General features: G+C 42.2%; 1 protein-coding gene across 3 annotated transcripts in view; it reads right to left on the reverse strand.

Annotated features, from left to right (window-relative positions):
* The window catches only part of LOC124552231 (pre-mRNA-splicing factor 18), a 98,847-nt gene that overhangs the window by 57,210 nt on the left and 15,432 nt on the right, over positions 1 to 26,205 (reverse strand). For all 3 annotated transcript variants that reach the window (XM_047126507.1, XM_047126504.1, XM_047126506.1), the window contains exons 2-3: positions 21,656 to 22,071; positions 6,873 to 7,175 (exon numbers count right to left, since the gene is read on the reverse strand). In XM_047126507.1, the coding sequence (XP_046982463.1) occupies positions 6,873 to 7,175; positions 21,656 to 22,057 (705 nt within the window). In that variant the 5' untranslated portion in view covers positions 22,058 to 22,071. The remainder of the gene's footprint in view (positions 1 to 6,872; positions 7,176 to 21,655; positions 22,072 to 26,205) is intronic.

Here is a 26,205-nt window from a genome sequence, read left to right on the forward strand (position 1 = left end):
ATTTCAACTGTACTCAGTTTCAACTCAGTCAATGTGAAATGCCAGCTATCTTTTTTGCATCAAAATATTTGAGGACTGAGAAATAAAATTAATGAATCAATTATCCGCATAGATGAATTAGAGTCTTCAAACCCAGCTGACATAATCTGCCTCTCTGAACATCATGTGACCACTGGTATAGAACTTTTAAGTGTTACAGGGTTTAGGTTAGCATCTCACTTTTGTAGATCAGAAATAGAGAAAGGAGGAGTTGCCACATTCATTAGGAACTGTCATAAATTTAAGAACATTGACATTCATAAATTTTGCCTAGAACAGCATATGGAAGCATGTGCAGCAGAATTAGAATTTCACAAAAAATCCTTGATAATATTAAGTGTATATCGAGCACCTGCAGGTAACTTTAATCTGTTTGTAAACCACCTTGAAGCTGTACTGCCCCATTTAACAACCAAAAACAAAGAAATAGTGGTTGCTGGTGATTTCAATGTAGGTTTCCTTAAAGACTCTCCCAATAAGAACTAATTTGAGTTAGTAACACTATCATTCAACTTAATTCCCGCTGTAAAGTTCCCCACTAGGGTAGCCACTTGCTCATAAACAGCCATTGATAATATCTTTATAGAGACGTCCAATGAACAAAATTATATTACAAAAATAGTCAAAGGCCTCTCAGACCATGACATGCAGTTCCTTCTGTTAAATGTTAATATTGAACAGGATATAAAATATGTTAAATCTGAGCTCAAGAGGGTAATCAATAAGCCAAAAATTGATTATTTTAGGACATTCCTCAGAGACATTCACTGCACTAATGTTTATAGTGCTCATGGCATGAATGAAAAATATAACACTTTTGCTAATAATGTGGTTACCTTATTCGAACACTGTTTTCCCCCAAAACTTACCAAGGTTAGAGCAAAGTCTACAAAAAAGCCATGGATTACTCGAGGAATAGGGGTATATTGTAAAACAAAAAGAAAACTGTATCCGTCAATCCGAAACAGTTCCGATGTTGATGCTATAGCACATTACAAGAAATACTGCAAAATATTAAAGACTGTAATACGGATGTCAAAGCAAATATATTACAAGGAAAAGATAGTCATATCAGATAACAAAATAAGACAATATGGGATATAGTGAAGGAGGAGACCGGTAGAGCCAGACATGAAGAGGAACAAATAGCATTAAGAGTAAATGATACATTGGTGGCAGATGTGTATAGTGTTGCAGAACTTTTTAATAAACATTTTATAACTGTTACCGAAAAGATGGGGTTGTCAGGTTTTGTAGATGCTGCTATGGAATACCTCAGACCAGAAATTTCAAGCAACTTCCATAATATGAATTTGACCCTCACTACCCCAACAGAAATAATGTCCATCATAAAATCTTTAAAATCAAAAACATCCAGTGGGTATGATGAAATATCAACAAAGTTAATTAAAGAATGTGATTCTGAGTTAAGTAACATATTAAGCTATCTGTGCAACCAGTCGTTTATCAGTGGAATATTTCCTGAATGGTTGAAATATGCTGAAGTTAAGCCACTGTTTAAGAAGGGAGATAAAGAAACAGCATCAAATTTTCGTCCAATTTCACTCTTGCCACCATTCTCAAAAATTTTCGAAAAAGTAGTGTACAATCGGCTCTATAACCATCTTATCTCAAATAACATACTATCAAAGTCACAACTCGAATTTATATAGGTTTCTGAAATTGAGAAGGCTATCTACATTTACAGTGAAAAATTGCTTAATTCATTAGACAAAAAATTGCAGGCAACTGGTATATTTTGTGATCGGTCAAAGGCATTTGACTGTGTAAATCACAATATCCTTTTAAGTAAATTAGAGTATTATAGTGTAACAGGAAATGCTGCAAAATGGTTCAAATCTTATACCACTGGCAGGAAACAAAGGGTGTTATTAGGAAAGAGACATGTATCAAGCTATCAGGCATCATCCAACTGGGAACTAATTACATGTGGGGTCCCACAAGGTTCCATTTTGGGGCCCTTACCTTTTCTTGTGCATATCAATGACCTTTCATCAGTAACATTACAAGATGCCACGTTCGTTTTGTTTGCCGATGATACAAACATTACAATAAATAGCAAATGAAGCGTAGTCTTATAAAGATCAGCTAATAAAATATTTGTGGACATTAATCACTGGTTCCTAGCCAATTCTTTGTTACTAAACTTTGAAAAAACACACTACATGCAGTTCAGAACTTGTAAGGGGTGTCCCACGAGTATATGTCTAACATATGATGACAAGAAGATAGAAGAAGTGGACAGTGTTGAATTCTTGGGATTACAGCTTGATAATAAATTCAACTGAGAGGAGCACACCACAAAACTGCTGAAGTGTCTTGACAAATCCCTGTTTGCAATGCGAATTTTGTCAGACACAGGGGATATAAAAATGAAAAAGCTGGCATACTATGCTTACTTTCATTCCATAATGTCATATGGGATTATTTTTTGGGGTAATTCATCAAGCCAAGCTAAAGTTTTCCGGGCACAAAAACGTGCAGTAAGAGTTATATGTGGTGTGAACTCAGGAACATCCTGCAGAAGCCTGTTTAGGGAACTAAGGATACTAACTACTGCTTCCCAAAAATATATCACTTTTTCAAACCAACAGCTCAATTCATGGAATCAATACTAGAAATAAGAATAATCTTCACAAGGATTTAAAGTCTCTTAGTCTTGTACAAAAAGGTGTGCATTATTCAGGAACACACATTTTCAATAATTTGCCGGCAGCCATTAAAAGCTTAACAACCAATGAAATTCAGTTTAAGAGAAGCCTAAAGGATTTATTGGTGGCCAACTCCTACTCCATTGATGAATTTCTCAGTAAAACTAACTGATTAGTACAATATAACATCTGCGCAATTTCAGTGCAGTAATGCGTTCATTGTAAGTGTGTGTGTGTGTGTGTGTGTGTGTGTGTGTGTGTGTGTGTGTGTGTAGTTGTATTACATGTTTATTACCTTATAAATAAAAAACTTTTTTATTTTAAATTCAGTGCATTAGTATTTGTAAAATGACTTTCATATAGTGTTAATTAAAAAATGACGATCATTCCACTTGGGACCTGTGGAATGGTACATTAGCTTATTTGTTTTAGTTGTAAATATTTTTCATGTATTATTGTTTTTTGACATGTTCCACATCCTGGAGGACCTCCTCACTACGGATCAATTGGAATGAAAGTAAATCTAGTCTAATCTAATCTAATCTAATCTGATAATGACGTCCTCCTGAGTAGTCCCCGCCCGGAGATCCGAATGGGGGACTATTTCACTTCTGGAATATTTTACCCAAGAGGACGCCATCATCATTTAATCATAGAGTAAAGCTGCATGCCCCCGGGAAAAATTACGGCTGTAGTTTCCCGTTGCTTTCAGCCGTTTGCAGTACCAGCACAGCAAGGCCGTTTTGGTTAGATGTTAAAAGCCCAGATCAGTCAATCATCCAGACTGTTGCCCCTGCAACTACTGAAAAGGCTGCTGCCCCTCTTCAGGAACCACACATTTGTCTGGCCTCTCAACAGATACCCCTCTGTTGTGGTTGCACCTACAGTACGGCTATCTGTGTCGCTGAGGCACGCAAGCCTCCCCACCAACGGCAAGGTCAATGGTTCTTGGGGGGGCAATATCTACCTTATACAGTTGATATTCCGACACGGAGTTTTCACTGATAACACTAAATATACAAAAATAACATATTTGTAATCACCGAATACTAAGATACACTGCCTGACAAAAAGAGTGAAGTACCCAGAAGACATAGTCAGATGTCAATGTAACTTCAAAAGCATACCCACTATAAGTAGAACTAACATCCTTCAGCCAGCTTTCGAGCCAGCACAGCTACTGAGAACAACAGAAGGGGCTTATACAGAAGGAAGCAGAATGAAATTTTCACTATGCAGTGAGTTCGAGTCTCAGTCCAACACAGAGTTTTAATCTGCCGGGAAGTTTCAGAAGGAAGCAGGTTTGTTCCAAGTCCACATCAGTATGACAGAAGTTCTCATAAAATGCTCTGTATTTTTCATCCAAATATGGTATCATTCATAACAAGTATCTCCTTTTATTTTACTTTCGTTGCTAAGTACTCTTTTCCCTTCAATGTCCTTAATATTATGTGACCGATGTCACGAACCTCCGTTCGTTGTTTTAGAACATTAACATTTTTTCAACTTTCGAATTTGCTGAAGTCATATTTCACTTCTACAACTCGAGAAGCTTATCATCGTTACCTTTGAGATTTGCAACTTTTTTGTTGTTATCCAGGAACTGACTGCAAACTGAACACCAACGAAATTTTATTCAGTTAAGTCAACGAATTCAAATTTGTTACTATATATGGCAGATTTACAACGTCCCGCAGTTCTTCAGGTACAAATGCCTCTCACAGCCTCTTCCTCTTCTCAAAGTCCCTATCACGTGGCAAACAGCTACGGTCGGATACTCAGAACTTCCACTCAATGATGTCAGAGACTCCGAGTGACAGAAGATAAACAGAAAGGAAGACCATCATCCCCTTTTTATTCAAACTAGCTATTGGTACTTAGCAGACTTGTGGACAAATATGAAAGCCATGCCAACAGACTGGAAAGGTAGGCCACTCCGGCGACTACGCTCTTATCGGTCGGCGACACGTTACGTCAAGTGGCAGCCAGTGTTGGCAAAGTCACGTAATCACTAATGCGAATCTCACAGAGTAAAATAATTTTTCATGTCTCTTTTCATTAGGTTTTGAGCATCTAACTGATGGGGCTTGAGATGATTCAGAAGAATTAGTAGGCGAAATATATGAAAAGAAATTGAAGCAGTAAAAGTATTGATGACAACACTCCTGAATATCCAAAGCTAGCTGTAAATGCTTGTCAATACTGCCAGCTTAAGAACGTGATTGTGCTGAATATTTTACAATTTTAAGTGCTACTTTAGTTCAAACATATTTAGAAATATTATGACAGAGATGACAAAACTTAACTCAACATGTTGACCTGGAAAATTTAACTCAAAGTTGCTAAAGACGACACAGCCCAGAGGACATTTCTCTTTGCCAAAGCCCACTTCACTACATCCCATTTGGCTCTTTTATTGATAAATCTAATGTGAATGAAAGTTCTCATTATTACATAAAAATCAATAATTTTCTTCTCGATTTCAGAAAATCTCGGTCGAACAAGGGTCGTAATGACTCCGTGATGTGTTTGCTCTATAAAAAAAAAGACACAAAAATAATTTCGAAATCTGATATTGTAGCTAACTATTCAGATGATGGAAACGTAAGCCCACCTTTTGAAAGTACACTTATCCAGTCTTGTTTTGTTGTTGATTTTGCACCAATATGACATTTTGCTGTTGTAATTCCTAATGAGCCGTCGATGTTTTCTGCACTTGAATGCAATGTATCCTCCTGAGCATTTTAAGGCATCACAAGTAACGTCTTCAGTGGAGCTCGCTGAACCACAAAATCACAATCTCCGAGCAAATCTTCTTCGTATGAAATATCGTGAAGTGACATGTCGGCTACTTTGTTGCACAACTCACTAGAAATAAAATTCTCAAGTTCGTCTGATACTAAGGGAATCGGATTAGGAAATGAGACACTTAAAGTAGTAAAGGAGTTTTGCTATTTGGGGACAAAAATAACTGACAGTGGCCAAAGTAGAATCGATATAAAATGTAGATGAGCACTGACAAGAAAAGCTTTTCTGAAGAAGAGAAATTTGTTAACACTGCATATAGATTTAAGTGTTACGAAGTCTTTTCTGAAGGTACGTCTGGTCTGTAGCCACATTTGGAAGTGAAACATGGACAACAAACAATTTACTTAAAAAAAACAAAGGAGAATATAAGATTTCAAAATTTGGTACTACAGAAGAATGCTGAAAATTAGTTGGGTAGATCACATAACTAATGAGGAAGTACTGAACAGAATTGGGGAGACAAGAAGTTTGTGCCACAACTTGACTAAAGGAAGCGATCGGTCGACAAGGACACATTCTGAGATATCGAGTGGGAAGAGGGAAGCGTTAACTATTTCTTCTTCAGAATTTTGGTCTTTGTCCTCCGCAATGCAAGCACCAAGTGACAAAGGTATATTTATTAAATTGTCAGTCAGCATTAGTAAGCATACTCTATTGTTTCACCTCTGAAGGTGTGGGATAATTATAAAATGTATCAAGACCACGAATTCTAGAAAACAAATTTTCAACGTGATCTTTATTCAATCTGGCAATAAGGATGTAGGTTTCCCCAGCATTTTTCACACACACAAAAAGCCTAAATATTATACTGATGTAACAAATAATTTTTAAAACAGGAAAAGAGTATTTCCGATGGTAAAGAATGCCCTGGGTTCTGTGCCCAGAGTTACTACACTTAAAAAAGCACAATACAATGTGTTTATGCACAATTCACTCGGAAAATACTGTAAACAGCTCACAGGACTAGAAAATATATCGCTTTGTCACTAACAACACTCAAAGGAATGAGATAACAGCATTACCGACAATGGCGCGAGTCTCGTGAACACTGTGCAGCTGGTGTCCAGTCAAGTGCCGGGTGAACGGCAAACGCACGGGAACTGGAATATAGCCCCTGCAGGGGAGCAAAATATCAAAGCTTCTATGTTGTGACAAATGTATGAACTAAACTAGCCACGTGGCACATTAGCCACGTCTCGGGTGCACTACCGACGTTACAAAGATGGGCTGTAAGCAAGAAATAATTTATTTAGAACCTCCAAAGACAACCTCCTACTTCACCAGTAAAACTAACACTAAATTCCACCTCAAGCAAATAATCAATAGTGGAAGCGGATGCTTCCGGTGAGAGACCTGAGTCTGGGTGTACGTGGCACAGGCCAGCTTTCCCCGCACAGTCATCTTCTCGGCCTGCGAACGGCTGTTCAGCTGGTGGCCCCACATCTTGAGCAGGAACTGGATGAAGTGCGTGATGACCTGCATGTCGAGCTCGCGGTCACCCTTGCCGAGATCCACGGCCATGCGCTGGATCTCCTCGTAGCTCACGCCGTCGTCCTGCACTTTCACGTCGTTCGACGAGGTTCCGCCCTCCCTGCCGCCGTGCTCGTCCGTGCCACGGGACGACGCGAGGATCTCGTCGAGAAATGCTTGGTCCACCTGTGTGACATATTATTGTAATGTGTTTGTATTCAACTTACGGTGCCTAAGTGACATTCTTTCCAAATTTATGAGCTAAACATTTACTCATTTTTCAATGAAAATACCAGCTGTTAATTTCTTCAGTAATTAGTTGTCTTTGAACTGCTTCTTAAATTACAAGACCACTGTCAGACAATATTATCAACAAATAAGCAACAGAAAAATCTGTCAACATATTTACTTATTACAGGTGTGCAGATGTTCATAAAGTGTGTCCAAACTGTTACTTGTGCTAATGTAAAAAAAAAAACATACACACACACACACACACACACACACACACACACATATGTAACATCCAGTAATTTTATGTAACATTTAATAATAAAAGAGCAACACATCATAGTCCATTCTCTGCTGGAAGACACTTCTATAACAGATTGTCAAATAATATAAAACTGTTAAATGGAGATGTATTTAAAAGAAAATTAAAGTAACTATTAACTGCTAAATATTTGTACTCCATCAAGGATTTTTAATGTTGTTGTGTATAATTTATCTTTCTTTCTGAACTCATATTAATGGTTAAATGTTCATAAACAGACTATGTCTACAATTGTGAAAGTTACTATGGACAAATAGACTATTTATTTATTTATTTACACAATAAACATTAATGTACAGTACTGTTTATTAGAGCACACAATTTGAAATTTTAAGCCACTATGGATAAAATACAGATAACAATAGGCTATTTATAGCTTGTACAGAAACCAGAATGCAGTTACAGGAGCTGAAAGACACAGAAGGGAAGCAGTGGTTGAGAAAGGAGCGAGACAGGGTTGTAGCATATCAGTGATGTTATTCAATTTGTAAACACAATAAGAAGCAATGGACAGCAGGGGCAAATGTGGAGAAGGCATTAAAGTTCAGGTTTGCTGATGACATTGTAATTCTGTCAGAGACAGCACAGGACATGAAAGAGGGACTGTGTCTTGAAAAAGCATTATAAGATGAATACCAACAAAAGTAAAACAAGGGTACTGGACTGTACTCAAATAAAATCAGGCGACGCTGAGGGAATTAGATTACAAAAGGAAACACTTAAAATAGTAGATGAGTCTTATTATTTGTGTGGCAAAATAACTGATGATACTGACATAGAGAGGATATAAAATGCAGACTGAAAATAGTAAGAGAAATACTTCTGAGAAAAAAGGTATTTGTTAATATCTAATTTAAATGTCTGGAGAGCAGTTTACCTAATTTCTATGTGTGGGTTCCGTTGCAGAATCTGGGAGTGGCAATTTACGTCAAGTCGTATGTTTCACTCAAAGGAGTTGATATGTGAAAATATTGTAACAACAAAATATTTGAACATTTTGCAGGGTAGTTTGAATTTTCAAGGAAAAAACTTCTCATTATAAGTTTCTCTGATCTCCCAGTTCTGACGACTGAGTTTTCCTCTCCAGACTTGAAGCTGCACTATGCTGGGTTCTTAAGAGAAACATGAAGTTGATTTTATGTTGTTGTTGTGGTCTTCAGTCCTGAGACTGGTTTGATGCAGCTCTCCATGCTACTCTATCCTGTGCAAGCTTCTTCATCTCCCAGTACTTACTGCAGCCTACATCCTTCTGAATCTGCTTAATGTATTCATCTCTTGGTCTCCCTATACGATTTTTACCCTCCACGCTGCCCTCCAATGCTAAATTTGTGATCCCTTGATGCCTCAGAACATGCCCTACCAACCGGTCCCTTCTTCTAGTCAAGTTGTCACAAACTCCTCTTCTCCCCAATTCTATTCAATACCTCCTCATCAGTTACGTGATATACCCATCTAATCTTCAGCATTCTTCTGTGGCACCACATTTCGAAAGCTTCTATTCTCCTCCTGCCCAAACTATTTATCGTCCATGTTTCACTTCCATACATGGCTACAATCTGTACAAATACTTTCAGAAACAACTTCCTGACAGTTAAATCTATACTCGATGTTAACAAATTCCTCTTCTTCAGAAACGCTTTCCTTGCCATTGCCAGTCTACATTTTATATCCTCTCTACTTCGACCAACATCAGTTATTTTGCTACCTAAATAGCAAAACTCCTTTACTACTTTAAGCTTCTCATTTCCTCATCTAATTCCGTTAGCATCACCCGACTTAATTTGACTACATTCCATGATCCTCGTTTTGCTTTTGTTGGTGTTCATCTTATATCCTCCTTTCAAGACACTGTCCATTCCATTCAACTGCGCTTCCAAATCCTTTGCTGTTTCTGACAGAATTACAATGTCATCGGCGAACCTCAAAGTTTTTATTTCTTCTCCATGGATTTTAATACCTATTGTGAATTTTTCTTTTCTTTGCTTTACTGCATGTTCAATATACAGATTGAATAACATCGGGGAGAGGCTACAACCCTGTCTCATTCCCTTCCCGACCGCTGCTTCCCTTTCATGCCCTTCAACTCTTATAACTGCCATCTGGTTTCTGTACAAATTGTAAATAGCCTGTCGCTCCCTGTATTTTACCCCTGCCACCTTTAGAATTTGAAAGAGAGTATTCCAGTCAACATTGTCAAAAGCTTTCTCCAAGTCCACAAATGCTAGAAACATAGGTTTGCCTTTCCTTAATCTTTCTTCTAAGATAAGTCATAAGGTCAGTATTGCCTCACGTGTTCCAATATTTCTACGGAATCCAAACTGATCTTCCCCGAGGTCGGCTTCTACAAGTTTTTCCATTCGCCTGTAATGAATTCGCATCAGTATATCGCATCCGTGACTTATTAAACTGATTGTTCGGTATTTTTCACATCTGTGAGTACCTGCTTTTTTTGGGATTGGAATTATTATATTCTTCTTGAAGTCTGAGGGTATTTCGCCTGTCTCATACACATCTTGCTCACCAGATGGTAGAGTTTTGTCAGGACTGGCTCTCCCAAGGCCGTCAGTAGTTCTAATGGAATGTTGTCTACTCCCGGGGCCTTGTTTCGACTCAGGTCTTTCAGTGCTCTGTCAAACTCTTCACGCAGTATCATATCTCCCATTTCATCTTCATCTACATCCTCTTCCATTTCCATAATATTGTCCTCAAGTACATCGCCCTCGTATAGACCCTCTATATACTCCTTCCACCTTTCTGCTTTCCCTTCTTTGCTTAGAACTGTGTTTCCATCTGAGCTCTTGATATTCATACAAGTGGTTCTCTTTTCTCCAAACGTCTCTTTAATTTTCCTGTAGGCAGTATCTATCTTACCCCTGGTGATATGCACCTCTACATCCTTACATTTGTCCTCTAGCCATCCCTACTTAGCCATTTTCCATTTCCTGTCAATCTCATTTTGAGACGTTTGTATTCCTTTTTGCCCGCTTCTTTTACTGCATTTTTATATTTTCTCCTTCCATCAATTAAATTCAATATTTCTTCTGTTACCCAAGGATTTCTACCAGCCCCCGTCTTTTTACCAACTTGACTGTCTGCTGCCTTCACTACTTCATCCCTCAGAGCTACCCATTCATCTTCTACTGTATTTCTTTCCCCCATTCCTGTCAATCGTTCCCTTATGCTCTCCCTGAAACACTCTACAACCTCTGGTTTAGTCAGTTTATCAAGGTCCCATCTCCTTCAATTCCCACCTTTTTGCAGTTTCTTCAGTTTTAATCTACAGGTCATAACCAATAGATTGTGGTCAGAGTCCACATGTGCCCCTGGAAATGTCTTACAATTTAAAATCTGGTTCCTAAATCTCTGTCTTACCATTATATAATCTATCTGATACCTTTTAGTATCTCCAGGCTTCTTCCATGTATACAACATTCTTTCATGATTCTTGAACCAAGTGTTAGCTATGATTAATTTATACTCTGTGCAAAATTCAACCAGACGGCTTCCTCTTTCATTTCTTACCCCCAATCCATATTCAACTACTATGTTTCCTTCTCTCCCTTTTCCTACTCTTGAATTCCAGTCACACATGACTATTAAATTTTCGTCTCCCTTCACTACCTGAATAATTTCTTTTATCTCATCATACATTTCATCAATTTCTTCATCATCTGCAGAGCTAGTTGGCATATAAACTTGTACTACCGTAGTAGGCGTGGGCTTCGTGTCTATCTTGGCCACAATAATACGTTCACTATGCTGTTTGTAGTAGCTTACCCGCACTCCTATTTTTTTATTCATTATTAAACGTACTCCTGCATTACCCCTATTTGATTTTGTATTTATAACCCTGTGTTCACCTGACCAAAAGTCTTGTTCCTCCTGCCACCGAACTTCACTAGTTCCCACTATATCTAACTTTAGCCTATCCATTTCCCTTTTTAAATTTTCTAACCTACCTGCCCGATTAAGGGATCTGACATTCCATGCTCCGATCCGTAGAATGCCAGTTTTCTATCTCCTGATAACGACATCCTTCTGAGTAACCCCGCCCGGAGGTCCAAATGGGGGACTATTTTACCTCCGGAATATTTTGCCCAAGAGGACGCCGTCATCATTTAACCATACAGTAAAGCTGCATGCCCTCGGGAAAAATTACGGCTGTAGTTTCCCCTTGCTTTCCAATATTAACCTTTTGGCTGACTCTCCAGAGGAAAGAATGCTAAAGGATTTACTTGGATCTTACAACTGTACAGACAGTATACTTTCCGTATAGAATTCAGGGATACAACAAAGCAATCATAGACAGTGACTTCCTAGACTGTTCTCTGGCTGACGAGCACAATGTAAGAAAAAGTCAAACAATAGATTTAGAGATACGAGTCCACCTGCAACCAGGCATTTAAAGTCAATCTCGTAAGGCAAACTTGGCAAAAAGTCAAGAATACAGATGACTCAATCAACCTTTATAGTTCTTGAAAACTTTATCACTTTCTCCGACAGTTCTTTCAGATCAAAAAATGGCAGGCAGATGCACAGTACTAATAGGCAACTGGGCTGAATAATGGCATTAAAGTATAATCCAGGAGACAACAGGAGCTGCATTATAATATGAAGGAAAGTGAGAGCACAGCAACAGAATTTCACAAAGTGCTGAGGAATGTCATCATCAAACACACTAAAGCAATTAATTCCACCAAGAGAACAGAAAGCTCTAAGGGCAAATTTAATACTATATGGTCAATTTCGGAAGATGCGTCAGGACAGAAATTGGGTGCTCAACATAGTACATCTCTCTTCTATGAGAATGACACTGTTTGTGATCCAGAGTTGTGTAAAATATGTAATGATTACATCTTGTCAATAGTTGTCAAGTTAAACCAAAATTTTATTGAAACAGATGAATACAGAGAACTCTTAATAGCTCTTTTCTGAGACATCTACATCACATGCAGTACAGGGTACAAGGAATGATCAAACTGAAAAAATTATTATGTCGCTAAAGACTCTCATGGGTCTGATGAAATCTCAAGAAGGTTTATAAAGATCAGTGCACCATAGTACAGTTCTGCACTTTGTTGCCAGTGCAGTGTGTCTTTTAGGGATGGTTAACTTGTTCACAGACTGAGATATCTGCTAGTGAAATCACTCTGTAAAAAGTGTGTGTAAGAGAATGTAGATCATTGCCAGCAACCCCCCTGCAGTAGCCACCAGAAAGATCGCGGGAGGTGCACATCGGCACGGCGCGTCACGGACGGTAGTTGCCGCAAGTAGAGTCCCGTCCACCAGAGGGCACGCGAGAATTCGGCTGCGACCTCTGCCGGCGGAACAGCTACAACAACTCAGGCAGCACAGGCTGCGCCCAGTCAGTTCACATCGGGCGTGTCTAGGAGACAGTTCACGGTCTACGCTATGTGAAGTGCAACGGAAAACGTGAACCGTGTTACCACACCCCCCTCCCCCCCCCCCCTTTTTTTTGCGAACAATATTTTCAAAAGTTTTTAAGAAAGCGATGTGTAGGAGAGTAGTTAGATATCCAGTACACATAATTTGCTGCCAGATGCACAGTTTGTTTTCAGGAAAGGTAGACTTTCCTTAGTAATTTTATTTTTACACAAAAGCCTGTATTTTAATCTACATAATTCCCTCCAATATTAATGCACTTATTGTATCATATAAACTGCTTTTGAAAACCATCCTCATAGAAATCTGCTGCCTGATCCATAAAGTACACTTCCTGACACTTGAGGAAACTCATCACATAACACCGAAATTCTAAAGCATGTGTTCTCTATCACTTTTTCATCAACTTTCTGCACCAAATCGTCTGTAAAGACTGACGGTCCCCCCCCTCGTGCCTCATCATACACATTCCTACAGCCATATTTAAAATCTCTTGCTTACTTCTGTACCATCCTATCACTCATAATGATTTCTCCATACACTTCACTGGTCTGACAGTGAATTTATGCCACTTTCACACCCTTGTTGTTGTTGTGGTCTTCAGTCCTGAGACTGGTTTGATGCAGCTCTCCATGCTACTCTATCCTGTGAAAGCTTCTTCATCTCCCAGTACCTACTGCAGCCTACATCCTTTTAAATCTGCTTAGTGTATTCATCTCTTGGTCTCCCTCTACGATTTTTACCATCCACGCTGCCCTGCAATACTAAATTGGTGATCCCTTGATGCCTCAGAACATGTCCTACCAACCGATCCCTTCTTCTTGTCAAGTTGTGCCACAAACTTCTCTTCTCCCCAATCCTATTCAATACCTCCTCATTAGTTACGTGATCTACCCACCTTATCTTCAGCATTCTTCTGTAGCACCACATTTCGAAAGCTTCTATTCTTTTCTTGTGCAAACTAGTTATCGTCCATGTTTCACTTCCATACATGGTTACACTCCATACAAATACTTTCAGAAACAACTTCCTGACACTTAAATCTATACCCGATGTTAACAAATTTCTCTTCTTGAGAAACGCTTTCCTTGCCATTGCCAGTCTACATTTTATATCCTCTCTACTTCGACCATCATCAGTTATTTTACTCCCTAAATAGCAAAACTCCTTTACTACTTTAAGTGTCTCATATCCTAATCTAATTCCCTCAGCATCACCCGACTTAATTTGACTACATTCCATTATCCTCATTTTGCTTTTGTTGATGTTCATCTTATATCCTCCTTTCAAGACACTGTCCATTCCGTTCAACAGCGCTTCCAAATCCTTTGCTGTCTCTGACAAAATTACAATGTCATCGGTGAACCTCAAAGTTTTTATTTCTTCTCCATGGATTTTAATACCTACTCAGAATTTTTCTTTTGTTTCCTTCACTGCTTGCTCAATATACAGATTGAATAACATCAGGGAAAGGCAACGACCCTGTCTCACTCTCTTCCCAACCACTGCTTGACTTTCGTGCCCCTCGACTCTTTTAACTGCCATCTGGTTTCTGTACAAACTGGCTCCCTGTATTTTACCCCTGCCACCTTCAGAACTTGAAAGAGAGTATTCCAGTCAACATCGGCAAAAGCTTTCTCTAAGTCTACAAATGCTAGAAATGTAGGTTTGCCTTTCCTTAATCTAGCTTCTAATATAAGCCGTAGGGTCAGCTTTGCCTCACATGTTCCAATATTTCTAGGGAATCCAAACTGATCTTCCCCGAGGTTGGCTTCTACTAGTTTTTCCATTCGTCTGTAAAGAATTCGTGTTAGTATTTTGCAGCTGTGGCTTATTAAACTGATAGTTCGGTAATTTTCACATCTGTCAACACCTGCTTTCTTTGGGATTGGAATTATTATATTCTTCTTGAAGTCTGACGGTATTTCGCCGGTCTCATACATCTTGCTCACCAGATGGTAGAGTTTTGTCAGGACTGGCTCTCCCAAGGCTGTCAGTAGTTCTAATGGAATGTTGTCTACTCCCAGGGACTTGTTTCGACTCAAGTCTTTCAGTGCTCTGTCAAACTCTTTACGCAGTATCATATCTCCCATTTCATCTTCATTTACCTCCTCTTCCGTTTCCATAATAGTGTCCTCAACTACACCGCCCTCGTATAGACCCTCTATATACTCCTTCCACCTTTCTGCTTTCCCTTCTTTGCTTAGAACTGATAAGATAGATAAGATACGAGAAATTAGGGCTCGTACAGAGGCATACAGACAGTCATTTTTCCCTTGCTCTATTTAGAGTGGAAGATGGCAGAGAATGACTAGTAATGGTACACGGTACTCCTTGCCATGCACTGTAAGGCGGCTTGCAGAGTATCTACGTACACGTAGATGCAGATCGAGACCATCCTTAGTTTTTTCACACTGGAGTCGTGGCAGACATCCCCGGGTAGCCATTCAAAAGGTGTGTATGATGTGACAGACAAGCAGACCCTGATCTTCATCCTACAAAAACTGTGCTCGGGTCAGGAGAGCACTAGAGTAGTACAGGCCTTTCTGAGGTGCACCATCTCCAAAGTCAAATTTAGAGGTGAGCTCTCTGAAAGTTTAACCATTCAAATGTGAGTTAGACAAAGTGACATTTCACCCATATTCTTCAGTTGTGTACTGGAGATAATTATCTGGGAACAGACTCACATACTATCATCGGGAACTGGAACGGAGATTGGATATGAAAAAGGAAACATCAATGTGCCCTGTCTAACCACTGCAGATGACCTCGTCTTATTAACTGACAATATACAGGAGGCTAGTAACAAACTCAGTGTCTCCACAGCATAGCATCTACGACCGACATGTGGGGCAGTATACAAAAAAGTTTGTTCGTGACTAACATTAAGGGAACCTAAACTTGCAGTTCCATTAGAGGGTACAACCATCTGTGCACTCTATGGGTCAAGTATTTAGAGGATTGGATTTCTGAAAATAAGAGTGAGAACTTGGTCACAGATCCCACATGTCCCAAGTTGGAGAGGGTCTACCACTCTACATCTACATCTACATCTACATTGATACTCCGCAAGCCACCCAACGGTGTGTGGCGGAGGGCACTTTACGTGCCACTGTCATTACCTCCCTTTCCTGTTCCAGTCGCGTATGGTTCGCGGGAAGAACGACTGTCTGAAAGCCTCCGTGCGCGCTCTAATCTCTCTAATTTTACATTCGTGATCTCCTCGGGAAGTATAAGTAGAGGGAAGCAATATATTCGATACCTCATCCAGAAACGCACCCTCTCGAAACCTGGCGAGCAAGCTACACCGCGATGCAAAGCGCCTCTCTTGCAGAGTCTGCCACTTGAGTTTATTAAACATCTCCGTAACGCTATCACGGTTACCAAATAACCCAGTGACGAAACGCGCCGCTCTTCTTTGGATCTTCTCTATCTCCTCCGTCAACCCGACCTGGTACGGATCCCACACTGATGAGCAATACTCAAGTATAGGTCGAACGAGTGTTTTGTAAGCCACCTCCTTTGTTGATGGACTACATTTTCTAAGCACTCTCCCAATGAATCTCAACCTGGTACCCGCCTTACCAACAATTAGTTTTATATGATCATTCCACTTCAAATCGTTCCGTACGCATACTCCCAGATATTTTACAGAAGTAACTGCTACCAGTGTTTGTTCCGCTATCATATAATCATACAATAAAGGATCCTTCTTTCTATGTATTCGCAATACATTACATTTGTCTATGTTAAGGGTCAGTTGCCACTCCCTGCACCAAGTGCCTATCCGCTGCAGATCTTCCTGTATTTCGCTACAATTTTCTAATGCAGCAACTTCTCTGTATACTACAGCATCATCCGCGAAAAGCCGCATGGAACTTCCGACACTATCTACTAAGTCATTTATATATATTGTGAAAAGCAATGGTCCCATAACACTCCCCTGTGGCACGCCAGAGGTTACTTTAACGTCTGTAGACGTCTCTCCATTGATAACAACATGCTGTGTTCTGTTTGCCAAAAACTCCTCAATCCAGCCACACAGCTGGTCTGATATTCCGTAGGCTCTTACTTTGCTTATCAGGCGACAGTGCGGAACTGTATCGAACGCCTTCCGGAAGTCAAGAAAAATAGCATCTACCTGGGAGCCTGTATCTAATATTTTCTGGGTCTCATGAACAAATAAGGCGAGTTGGGTCTCACACGATCGCTGTTTCCGGAATCCATGTTGATTCCTACATAGTAGATTCTGGGTTTCCAGAAATGACATGATACGCGAGCAAAAAACATGTTCTAAAATTCTACAAGAGATCGACGTAAGAGATATAGGTCTGTAGTTTTGCGCATCTGCTCGACGACCCTTCTTGAAGACTGGGACTATCTGTGCTCTTTTCCAATCATTTGGAACCCCCCGTTCCTCTAGAGACTTGCGGTACACGGCTGTTAGAAGGGGGGCAAGTTCTTTCGCGTACTCTGTGTAGAATCGAATTGGTATCCCGTCAGGTCCAGTGGACTTTCCTCTATTGAGTGATTCCAGTTGCTTTTCTATTCCTTGGACACTTATTTCGATGTCAGCCATTTTTTCGTTTGTGCGAGGATTTACAGAAGGAACTGCAGTGCGGTCTTCCTCTGTGAAACAGCTTTGGAAAAAGGTGTTTAGTATTTCAGCTTTACGCGTGTCATCCTCTGTTTCAATGCCATCATCAGCCCGTAGTGTCTGGATATGCTGTTTCGAGCCACTTACTGATTTAACGTAAGACCAGAACTTCCTAGGATTTTCTGTCAAGTCGGTACATAGAATTTTACTTTCGAATTCAATGAACGCTTCACGCATAGCCCTCCTTACGCTAACTTTGACATCGTTTAGCTTCTGTTTGTCTGAGAGGTTTTGGCTGCGTTTAAACTTGGAGTGGAGCTCTCTTTGCTTTCGCAGTAGTTTCCTAACTTTGTTGTTGTACCACGGTGGGTTTTTCCCGTCCCTCACAGTTTTACTCGGCACGTACCTGTCTAAAACGCATTTTACGATTGCCTTGAACTTTTTCCATAAACACTCAACATTGTCAGTGTCGGAACAGAAATTTTCGTTTTGATCTGTTAGGTAGTCTGAAATCTGCCTTCTATTACTCTTGCTAAACAGATAAACCTTCCTCCCTTTTTTTATATTCCTATTAACTTCCATATTCAGGGATGCTGCAACGGCCTTATGATCACTGATTCCCTGTTCTGTACATACAGATTCGAAAAGTTCGGGTCTGTTTGTTATCAGTAGGTCCAATATGTTATCTCCACGAGTCGGTTCTCTGTTTAATTGTTCGAGGTAATTTTCGGATAGTGCACTCAGTATAATGTCACTCGATGCTCTGTCCCTACCACCCGTCCTAAACATCTGAGTGTCCCAGTCTATACCTGGTAAATTGAAATCTCCACCTAAGACTATAACATGCTGAGAAAATTTATGCAAGAGCATTTACCTCTCCAGACACCATTCCAAGAAACTTCAACTCAAACATTACAACTCAGTAGTATGGAGCCCCATCTCTGAATGGCTCCTACTGAACAGGTAGTGTCAACTCAGGAAACTGGAGCTCAAGGAATGGAAAATCCTACGGAAAAAAATAGGGCCGATAAGAAAAGAGGACGGCACCTACAGGATCACACACAACAATTAACTGTACCGTCTCCAAGAAGACATAATCACATCTAGAGGAAAAAGTGACAGATCTTCTGCAGATATTTTGATGCATATGAACAGGATCTTCACCACAACAGTAGAGGGAAGCCCTCAAAGAACAAAAGGATCATCACAGTGAAATCAGACCTAAAGCAACTAGAAATCCCACAAGAAACCGTAAAAAACTGGTCCAAAGGATTATCCCCAGTGTCATTTACAAGCAGAATGAGCAGAGACATCAGCAGATTGAAATGGACAGAGAAGAGGAAGCTTGCTTACAGCCAGAAAATGAAAGCTTTCTGGGCTAAGAAGGAACAGAAGACCTGTGTGGGGAGTCAAAACAAACCCCATAGTCCTAAGCAGGCCCAAATGAAAAGCATCAGAAGTTTTTTTAGAAAAAATGTTTGGCAATGTCGACTGGGACACTCTCTCTGACATTCGAAAGTTATCAGATATATAACACGACCAAAAAGTTATCTGTAAGTTGTACAGAAACCAGACAACAGTTTAGGAGTCAGACGAGATGAAAGGGAGGTAGTAGTTTAGATACGAGTGGAACAGAGATGTCGCTTATCCCACACGTCATTCAGTCTGTGCACTGAGCGAGCTGTAAAGGAAACTGGTGAGATGTTTGGGAAATGAATTAAAGTACAGAGAGAATACATAGAACCTTTAAAGTTTGCCGACGACACTGTACGTGTCGGAGCTAACGAAGACTCGGAAGATCAGTGTCTCGATGAGAGGTCAAATGTTGAACAGAAACTAAGAACAGTAGTGGGCTGCAGTAGTTATCAGATGATGCTGAGGCAATTAGATTACGAAATGAGATGCTGCGAGCAATAGGTAAGTTTTGCAAATTTGGGTACCAAAATAACTGGTGACACAAGTGTAGAGGATACCAGCCAAAAAATGCTCCTATCGTAGCACAAAAAAGCAAATATGCTCCCGTTTAAAAGACTCCGACAAAAAAGTATGGTACCAGCTGCCTAATTCTATCATCCTTGGCACCTTTACAAATTTTCCCAAAAATTTTGACACGTGAACATATTTTTTAATGTGCAACTCACCTCTGACTCCCACAAGCTCCCCTCACACCTACTAGTCCACTGCTCCAAGTCACTCAGACACATCCACTCCCACTCCCACTCGCTCTTTCTCACTCCCTCACTGTGTGTGTCGCCGCCTCCCGTCTCGCGGCGACAGTTCCCCTCGTCCTGTCCTACTCCTCCTGTCCCCTCTCACTGCCACATTCTCCCTTTTGCTCTCTCTTACCGATACCGTCTCATCCCTCCCTTCCTACAGTCGTCACCTCTTCCTCTTCCTCTTCCTCGCCGTCACTGTCGTAGACTCCGTCTCTCGTTATCACTGGCTCTCGCCCGTTTTCACTTTCTCCTTCCCTTTCTCTTTATTCCTCTTCCACTGGCACTGTCCGCTTTACTCTTTCTCTGTCACTGTGCCCCACCCCGACTCCTCTCTACCTCTTGCACTGCCACCGTCTCCTCCGCTCTTTCTATACCGCGACGACTCTCTACTGTCTTGCAGTATTTACTACTTTTCCGCCTCTTTCCCACTGCCCCGTCTCCTCCTATCTCGGCACAAAAAAGCACGAATATGTTTGTGTGCCGTAACTTTGGAGAACATTTTTAAAGGTGTCGAGGAAGGCAAATTGTGACAGCCGGTACTCTACTTTTCGGTCACCTTTTCTGTGCTCCGATAAGGTAATTTTTTCAATTGTTCCCTCCTTTTCCCTGCCATAGCATGTCACTTGTATGAAAAGAACTTCATGGGTCAGTAAAATTTTGATAATTCACCTTATTTGAAATTGAAATAATGCACAACTAATTTTGCACCTCAGACAGGATTTCACGTGCACAAAAATTTTGCACATGCTTCGCTACTAGAACGTGGAGTTCCTAGAACCCTTCTGATAACAGATACTTTAAAGCATATTTCTCCACACTATTTAACTTTATAAACTACGTATCTCCTCACATCAGATTTTACGTCTGCAGGTAGGGTAACTGTGAAACTATGCGAGAATTTTCAAGGCTGTTTGGGATCAGGTTCTTAGGAATGTATCATAAAAATTTAAGTCTTTTGCTGTGCATAGCTGTCTTAGAATCAGCAACTCAGTTTCGGTACAAGAAAACGGAAAAAAAAAACCTGCCTTTAGGTTTTTCTAAGGTACTGCCCGTGAACTAACGGTGCCTCCAGAAGCCCCTTAGTGCCCACCACGGACAATATCAAATGAAAAAAAAGAGCCAATCAATTTGCTCCATTTCCCTAAGCAGGCGAAGTGGGTAGTATTCAAACTTTGATCCCGTACTGTAGTGTAGTGACACCGAGACCATCCCCCTGTCGAGTATACAAAAGGCCCTTAGCCCGAGGGCTATCCAGGACACTTGACTCTATCTTTCTGTCACCAACAGAACCCGACGTACGAGCCCTGGAAGAATTCCAGTGTTATGTGCAATGTATTACAACATATCAAGTAGTCGATGTGCTGTCGCACAGGTATCAATCGAATGCAGAAAGCAACAGCGTGAAAAAGATAAATGTGGTGACACTGAACACAAATATTAAGTTTTAGGAGTTGTCGTGTGAAAACATATACAAGGTGAGTAGCGTCAGGACTGAACTGAGGATTGTAAACAACACAGATAAGCAGAGAATAGAAGCTTTTGAAATGTGATGTTACAGAAAAATGCCAGAGGTGGTACGGGCAAAGGGGATAAGAAACAAAGACGTATTCAATTTATTCGGGAAGCAAAGAGCTTTACGGTACAGACCATACGAACAGATAATAAGCCACACTACAAAGCACTGAGGAAAAGTCGATTTGGTAACTGAGGGGACTGTGGGGGACAAATATTGTAGAGGGAGACTGAGGCTCCGACACAATAATTAGGTTCAAATCAGTGTAGGGCACAGTAGTCACACATACACGAAGGGAACGGCACACTGCAGAGTAGTGTAGAGAGACGAGTCGAACCCGTCTCCGAAACGAAGGCCACGAGAACGGCGAGTCAGAGATCTGACCTTTTCGAGTGCCTCCTGGAAGTCATTACGCAGCCCGCGGTTGACTTCCGGCTCGAGGATCTCGCTGCGCCGCAGCCTGCGGAACGACTCGAGCTCCGTCTCCCCGAAGAGAAGGACGGGCTCGGCGCGCTCGCGCAGCCTCCGCACCACCTCCTTGCGCGGCAGCGTCGGCACGCCGTCGTCGGTGAGGTCGCCGTCTCTGAAGTCCGCCCCCGGCTGCTCGCTCTCAGACTGCCGCTCTGCCTCCTCGCTGCCGCCCACGCCGCACTTGCGGCGGTACTCCTCCGCCTCCTTGGCAACCAGCTCTGCCCGCTTGAAGTACTTCTTGTTCGGTTTCAGGAGCTCTTTCTCCTCCAGTAATTTACGCTTTTTCTCTATCTCTGCTTTCAGGATATTCAACATTTTTATACGTGAATCTGAAAAAAAGAGAAATAGCACTCTATTTAAAATGCTTTACAAAAATAGCAGATTGATATTATTTTTTAACTCTTACGAGGTCTGTCTGCAGTATACGATACAGTCTGGATAGAACAACATCTAATTAAAGCACTCGAGGCGGTTCCCTGAATAAAGATCATTTCCTTATTCGACAATAAGCTGAATAACTGAATCTTCTAAATTTACTCCAAATACGTGTCTAGATCTACATCAACATCTACATAAGAAAACCGCTAGCCACTGTCCACTGCACTGCACGTGATACATTGCACCAATACACAGACTAAATTTCATTTCACAAACTGAAGAGCGGCCTGCTTCGAGGTTCAGTCGGTCGGTCGGTTTAAAAGAGGGGGGCAAGGAGACCAAACTACGAGGTCATCGGTCCCTTGTTCCTAATAAAACGATGCCACAAGTGTGAGAATAAAACAGACAAGACATATAACACAAAATGGAATGAAAGGAAAAGACCACAAGAACGAAGGTAAGGCAACAAACACAAAGAAACAAAAGCAGACAAGCAAACAACAGAAACACTAGAAACAGGAGAGAGTATAACAAGAAAGCAGATGACAGTGGCTGGCTGACAACGAGAATAAAAACGAGAAGGCAACCAGTCTGCAACACATTAAAACTTCCACCCTAAAAGCACAAGGGTCGAGGACACAGAGGGACAAAGGATGTCTGCTAAAACCTACATAGAAGTATAAAACCCACTCTCACGGATAAAACGTAAAAAAAAAAGCTGCTGGTGAGGCATTGTTGCCCAACACCGAAGGTAGGGAGCTGGGAAAGTTAAAAGACCACTGAAGAGTGGCTAAAAGTGGGCAGTCCAGCAAGAGGTGGACGACTGTCATTTGGGAGTCACAGCGACACAGAGGTGGGTCCTCGCGACAGAGTAGGTGACATTGCGTTAGCCATTTATGGCCAATGCAGAGCCGGCAGAGGACAACAGATTCCCTGCGAGAGGAATGCACAGAAGACTTCCACACATTTGTCGTCTCCTTAATGATACACAGCTTGTTGTGCGTACTGTTATGCCATTTCATTTCCCAAAGCCTGAAAAACCTGTGGCATAAGACAGAATGCGCGGTTTCCACATCGTCTGTTTGGCCAGCCTGTCGGCAAGTTCATTATCTGGGATTCCGACATGTCTAGAGATCCAGACAAACACCACCGAACGACAGGACCGTTCCGGGGCACAGATAGACTCCTCGATAAATGCTACCAGAGTACGGTGAGGGTAGCACTTGTCGATAGCTTGTAGGCTGCTCACTGAGTCAGTACACAGGAGAAATGACTCACCAGGGCACGAGCGGATGTACTCGAGAGCACTGCAGTGAAAACACTGCAGCCATCTGGCAAGGAGTGCTGCTCAATACATCCTCCACGGACATATGCAAAGCCGATGTCACCGTCTGCCATCGAGCCGTCGGTGTAAACCACTTCAGAGCCCTGGAACAAGTCAAGAATTGAGAGGAAGTGACAGCGGAGAGCCGCAGGGTTAACGGAGTCCTTAGGGTCACGTGAAAGTTCCAGACAATGCTGCAGCCGAGGCGTACACCGTGGAGATGTACGTGATCGGACCACAAATAGAGGTAGTAAAGGGAAGGACTCCAGTTCAGAGGGAAGGGATCCCACGCGAGTCGCAATCGTTGGCACCGACCTGGGCCGTCGATGCGAGAGATGGACTGCCGTAAGCGGGAAAAGGAGATGGTAATTCAGATGCTCAGGAGAAATAAGACTGTGTGCTACATAACAGGCAAGCAGTTGTGCACATCCGATCTACAATGGAGGGACTCCAGCCTCCACCAGTACGCCGGTCACCGGACTCGTCCTAAAATCTCCCGTCGCTAGTCGAACCCCGCAGTGTTGCACAGGGTCGAGTAAATGCAACGCTGAGGGCACTGCCGAACCATAAACCACACTCCCATAGTCAATTTGGGATTGGACAAGGGCTCTGTAGAGCCGCAGCAGCACAGAGCAATCTGTCTCCCAATTGGTGTTGCTCACGCAACGGAGGGCATTGAGGTGCCGCCAGCACTTCCGCTTAAGCTGACGAAGATGAGCAAGCCAACTCAATTGAGTGTCAAAAACCAGTCCTAAGAAGCGATGTGTCTGCACTACAATGAGTGGGTCATCATGAAGGTAAAGTTCTGGGTCCGGATGAACGGTACAACACCGACAGAAGTGCACGACACACGACTTTGCAGCTGAAAACTGGAATCCATGGGCTAGAGCCCACGACCGCGCCTTGTGGATGGCTCCCTGTAGGTGATGCTCAGCAACACCAGTACTGGAGCAACAGTACGAAATGCAGAAGTCGTCTGCATACAGAGAAAGTGAGACGGAGGGCCCGACAGCTGCCGATAGACCGTTAACGGCCACTAAAAATAGTGATACACTCAATACGGAGTCCTACGGGACTCCATTATCCTGGATATGGATGGAACTACGGGAGGCACCAACTCGGACACAGAAAGTACGGAGCGACAGGAAGTTTTGGATAAAAATTGAGAGCGTGTCCTGGAGACCCCACTCAGAAAATGTGGCAAGGATATGATGTCGCCAAGTCGTGTCGTATGCTTTTCGTAAGTCAAAAAAGACAGCAACCAGGTGTTGCCATTTGGTAAAGGCTGTTTGGATGGCAGACTCGAGACACACAAGATTATCAGTGGTAGAGCGACCCTGGCAGAAGCCGCCCTGACATGGAGCCACCAGGCCACGTGACTCCAGGACCCAACCCAACCGCCGACATACCATACGCTCCAGCAGCTTACAAACAATGTCGGTGAGCTCGTGGACCAACAGCTATCCACATCAAGTGAATTTTTACCGGGGTTGAGCACCGGAATAATGGTGCTCTCCCGCCATTGCGACGGAAGGACGTCAGATGAGATATGTTTAATCATCTGGCTGTGGACCCGATCAGGCCCAGGAGTTGTGTCGGGGCAATGTGCAAGGGCACTGAGGAGCTCCCACTCTGTAAATGGGGCGTTACAGGATTCACTGTGGCGTGTTGTGAATGAGGGGGAGGGGGGGAGGATGTTGCTCCCGAAGTAGGCGGTGCAGGAGTAACAGGGAGGGAAATGCCCCCACCATCAAGGGGGCTCTGAGAGGTGACTGGGGTTGACGGAGCTGACAGTGCCAGAACTGTTGTAGTGGCGGCGTAACACGATGTCTTACGCACAGGATGCAGGTGTTCAAATTTTCTCTTAGCCTAAGTGTAGGTGAGTCAGTCCAAGGTCTTGTACTAAATGATTTTCCTTTCTTTGTAGAGAATCTTGCAGTCAGGCGAGCAAGGCAAATGGTGCTCTCCGCAGTCGACACAGATGGAAGGCGGGGCACACGGAGTATTGGGATGTGACGGGTGTCCGCAATCTCGACATGTGACGCCGGAAGTACAGTGCGAAGACATATCGCTGAACTTTCAGCACTTAAAGCACTGCATCACAGTAGGGATATAGGCCTTTACATCACAGTGGTAGACCGTCACCTTGACCTTCTCGGGCAAGGTATCACGTTCAAAGGCGAAGATGAAGGCACTGGTGGCAACCCGATTATCCTTCGGACCCCAGTGGACACGCAAGATGAAATGTACACCTCGCCACTCTAAATTGGCGCGCAGCTCATAGTCAGACTGCAAAAGAAGATCCCTGTGAAATAAGATACCCTGGACCATATTTAAGCTCTTACGGGGCGTGATGGTTACAGAAACATCCCCCAGATTGTCACAAGCGAGTAACGCCCGTGACTGTGTATAGGATCCTGTTTCAATCGAGACTGACCCAGATCTCATTTTGGACAGGCCCTCCACCTTCCAAAACTCGTCCTCTACATGCTCGACAAAAAAACTGAGGCTTTGTTGTCACGAAAGATTCCCATCAGCTCTCGAACATACAAGGTACCGGAGCGAATAAGATCCACTGCCGTCCTTAGCCTGACGTTCTTGCCACGGTGTGACCGTGGAGGGGAACGATTTGGGGTTGTACTTCTGTGCACTGAATTGAACACTTAGAGACTGCTGGTGTTTCACCACCAGCAAGAGATAGTGGACTACACTTCATCGCGTGTCATCTGCCGTGATGCCACCCACTCCAACCGGGGACCCT

Source organism: Schistocerca americana, chromosome 10 (assembly GCF_021461395.2).
Source record: "Schistocerca americana isolate TAMUIC-IGC-003095 chromosome 10, iqSchAmer2.1, whole genome shotgun sequence".
NCBI lineage: Eukaryota > Metazoa > Arthropoda > Insecta > Orthoptera > Acrididae > Schistocerca > Schistocerca americana.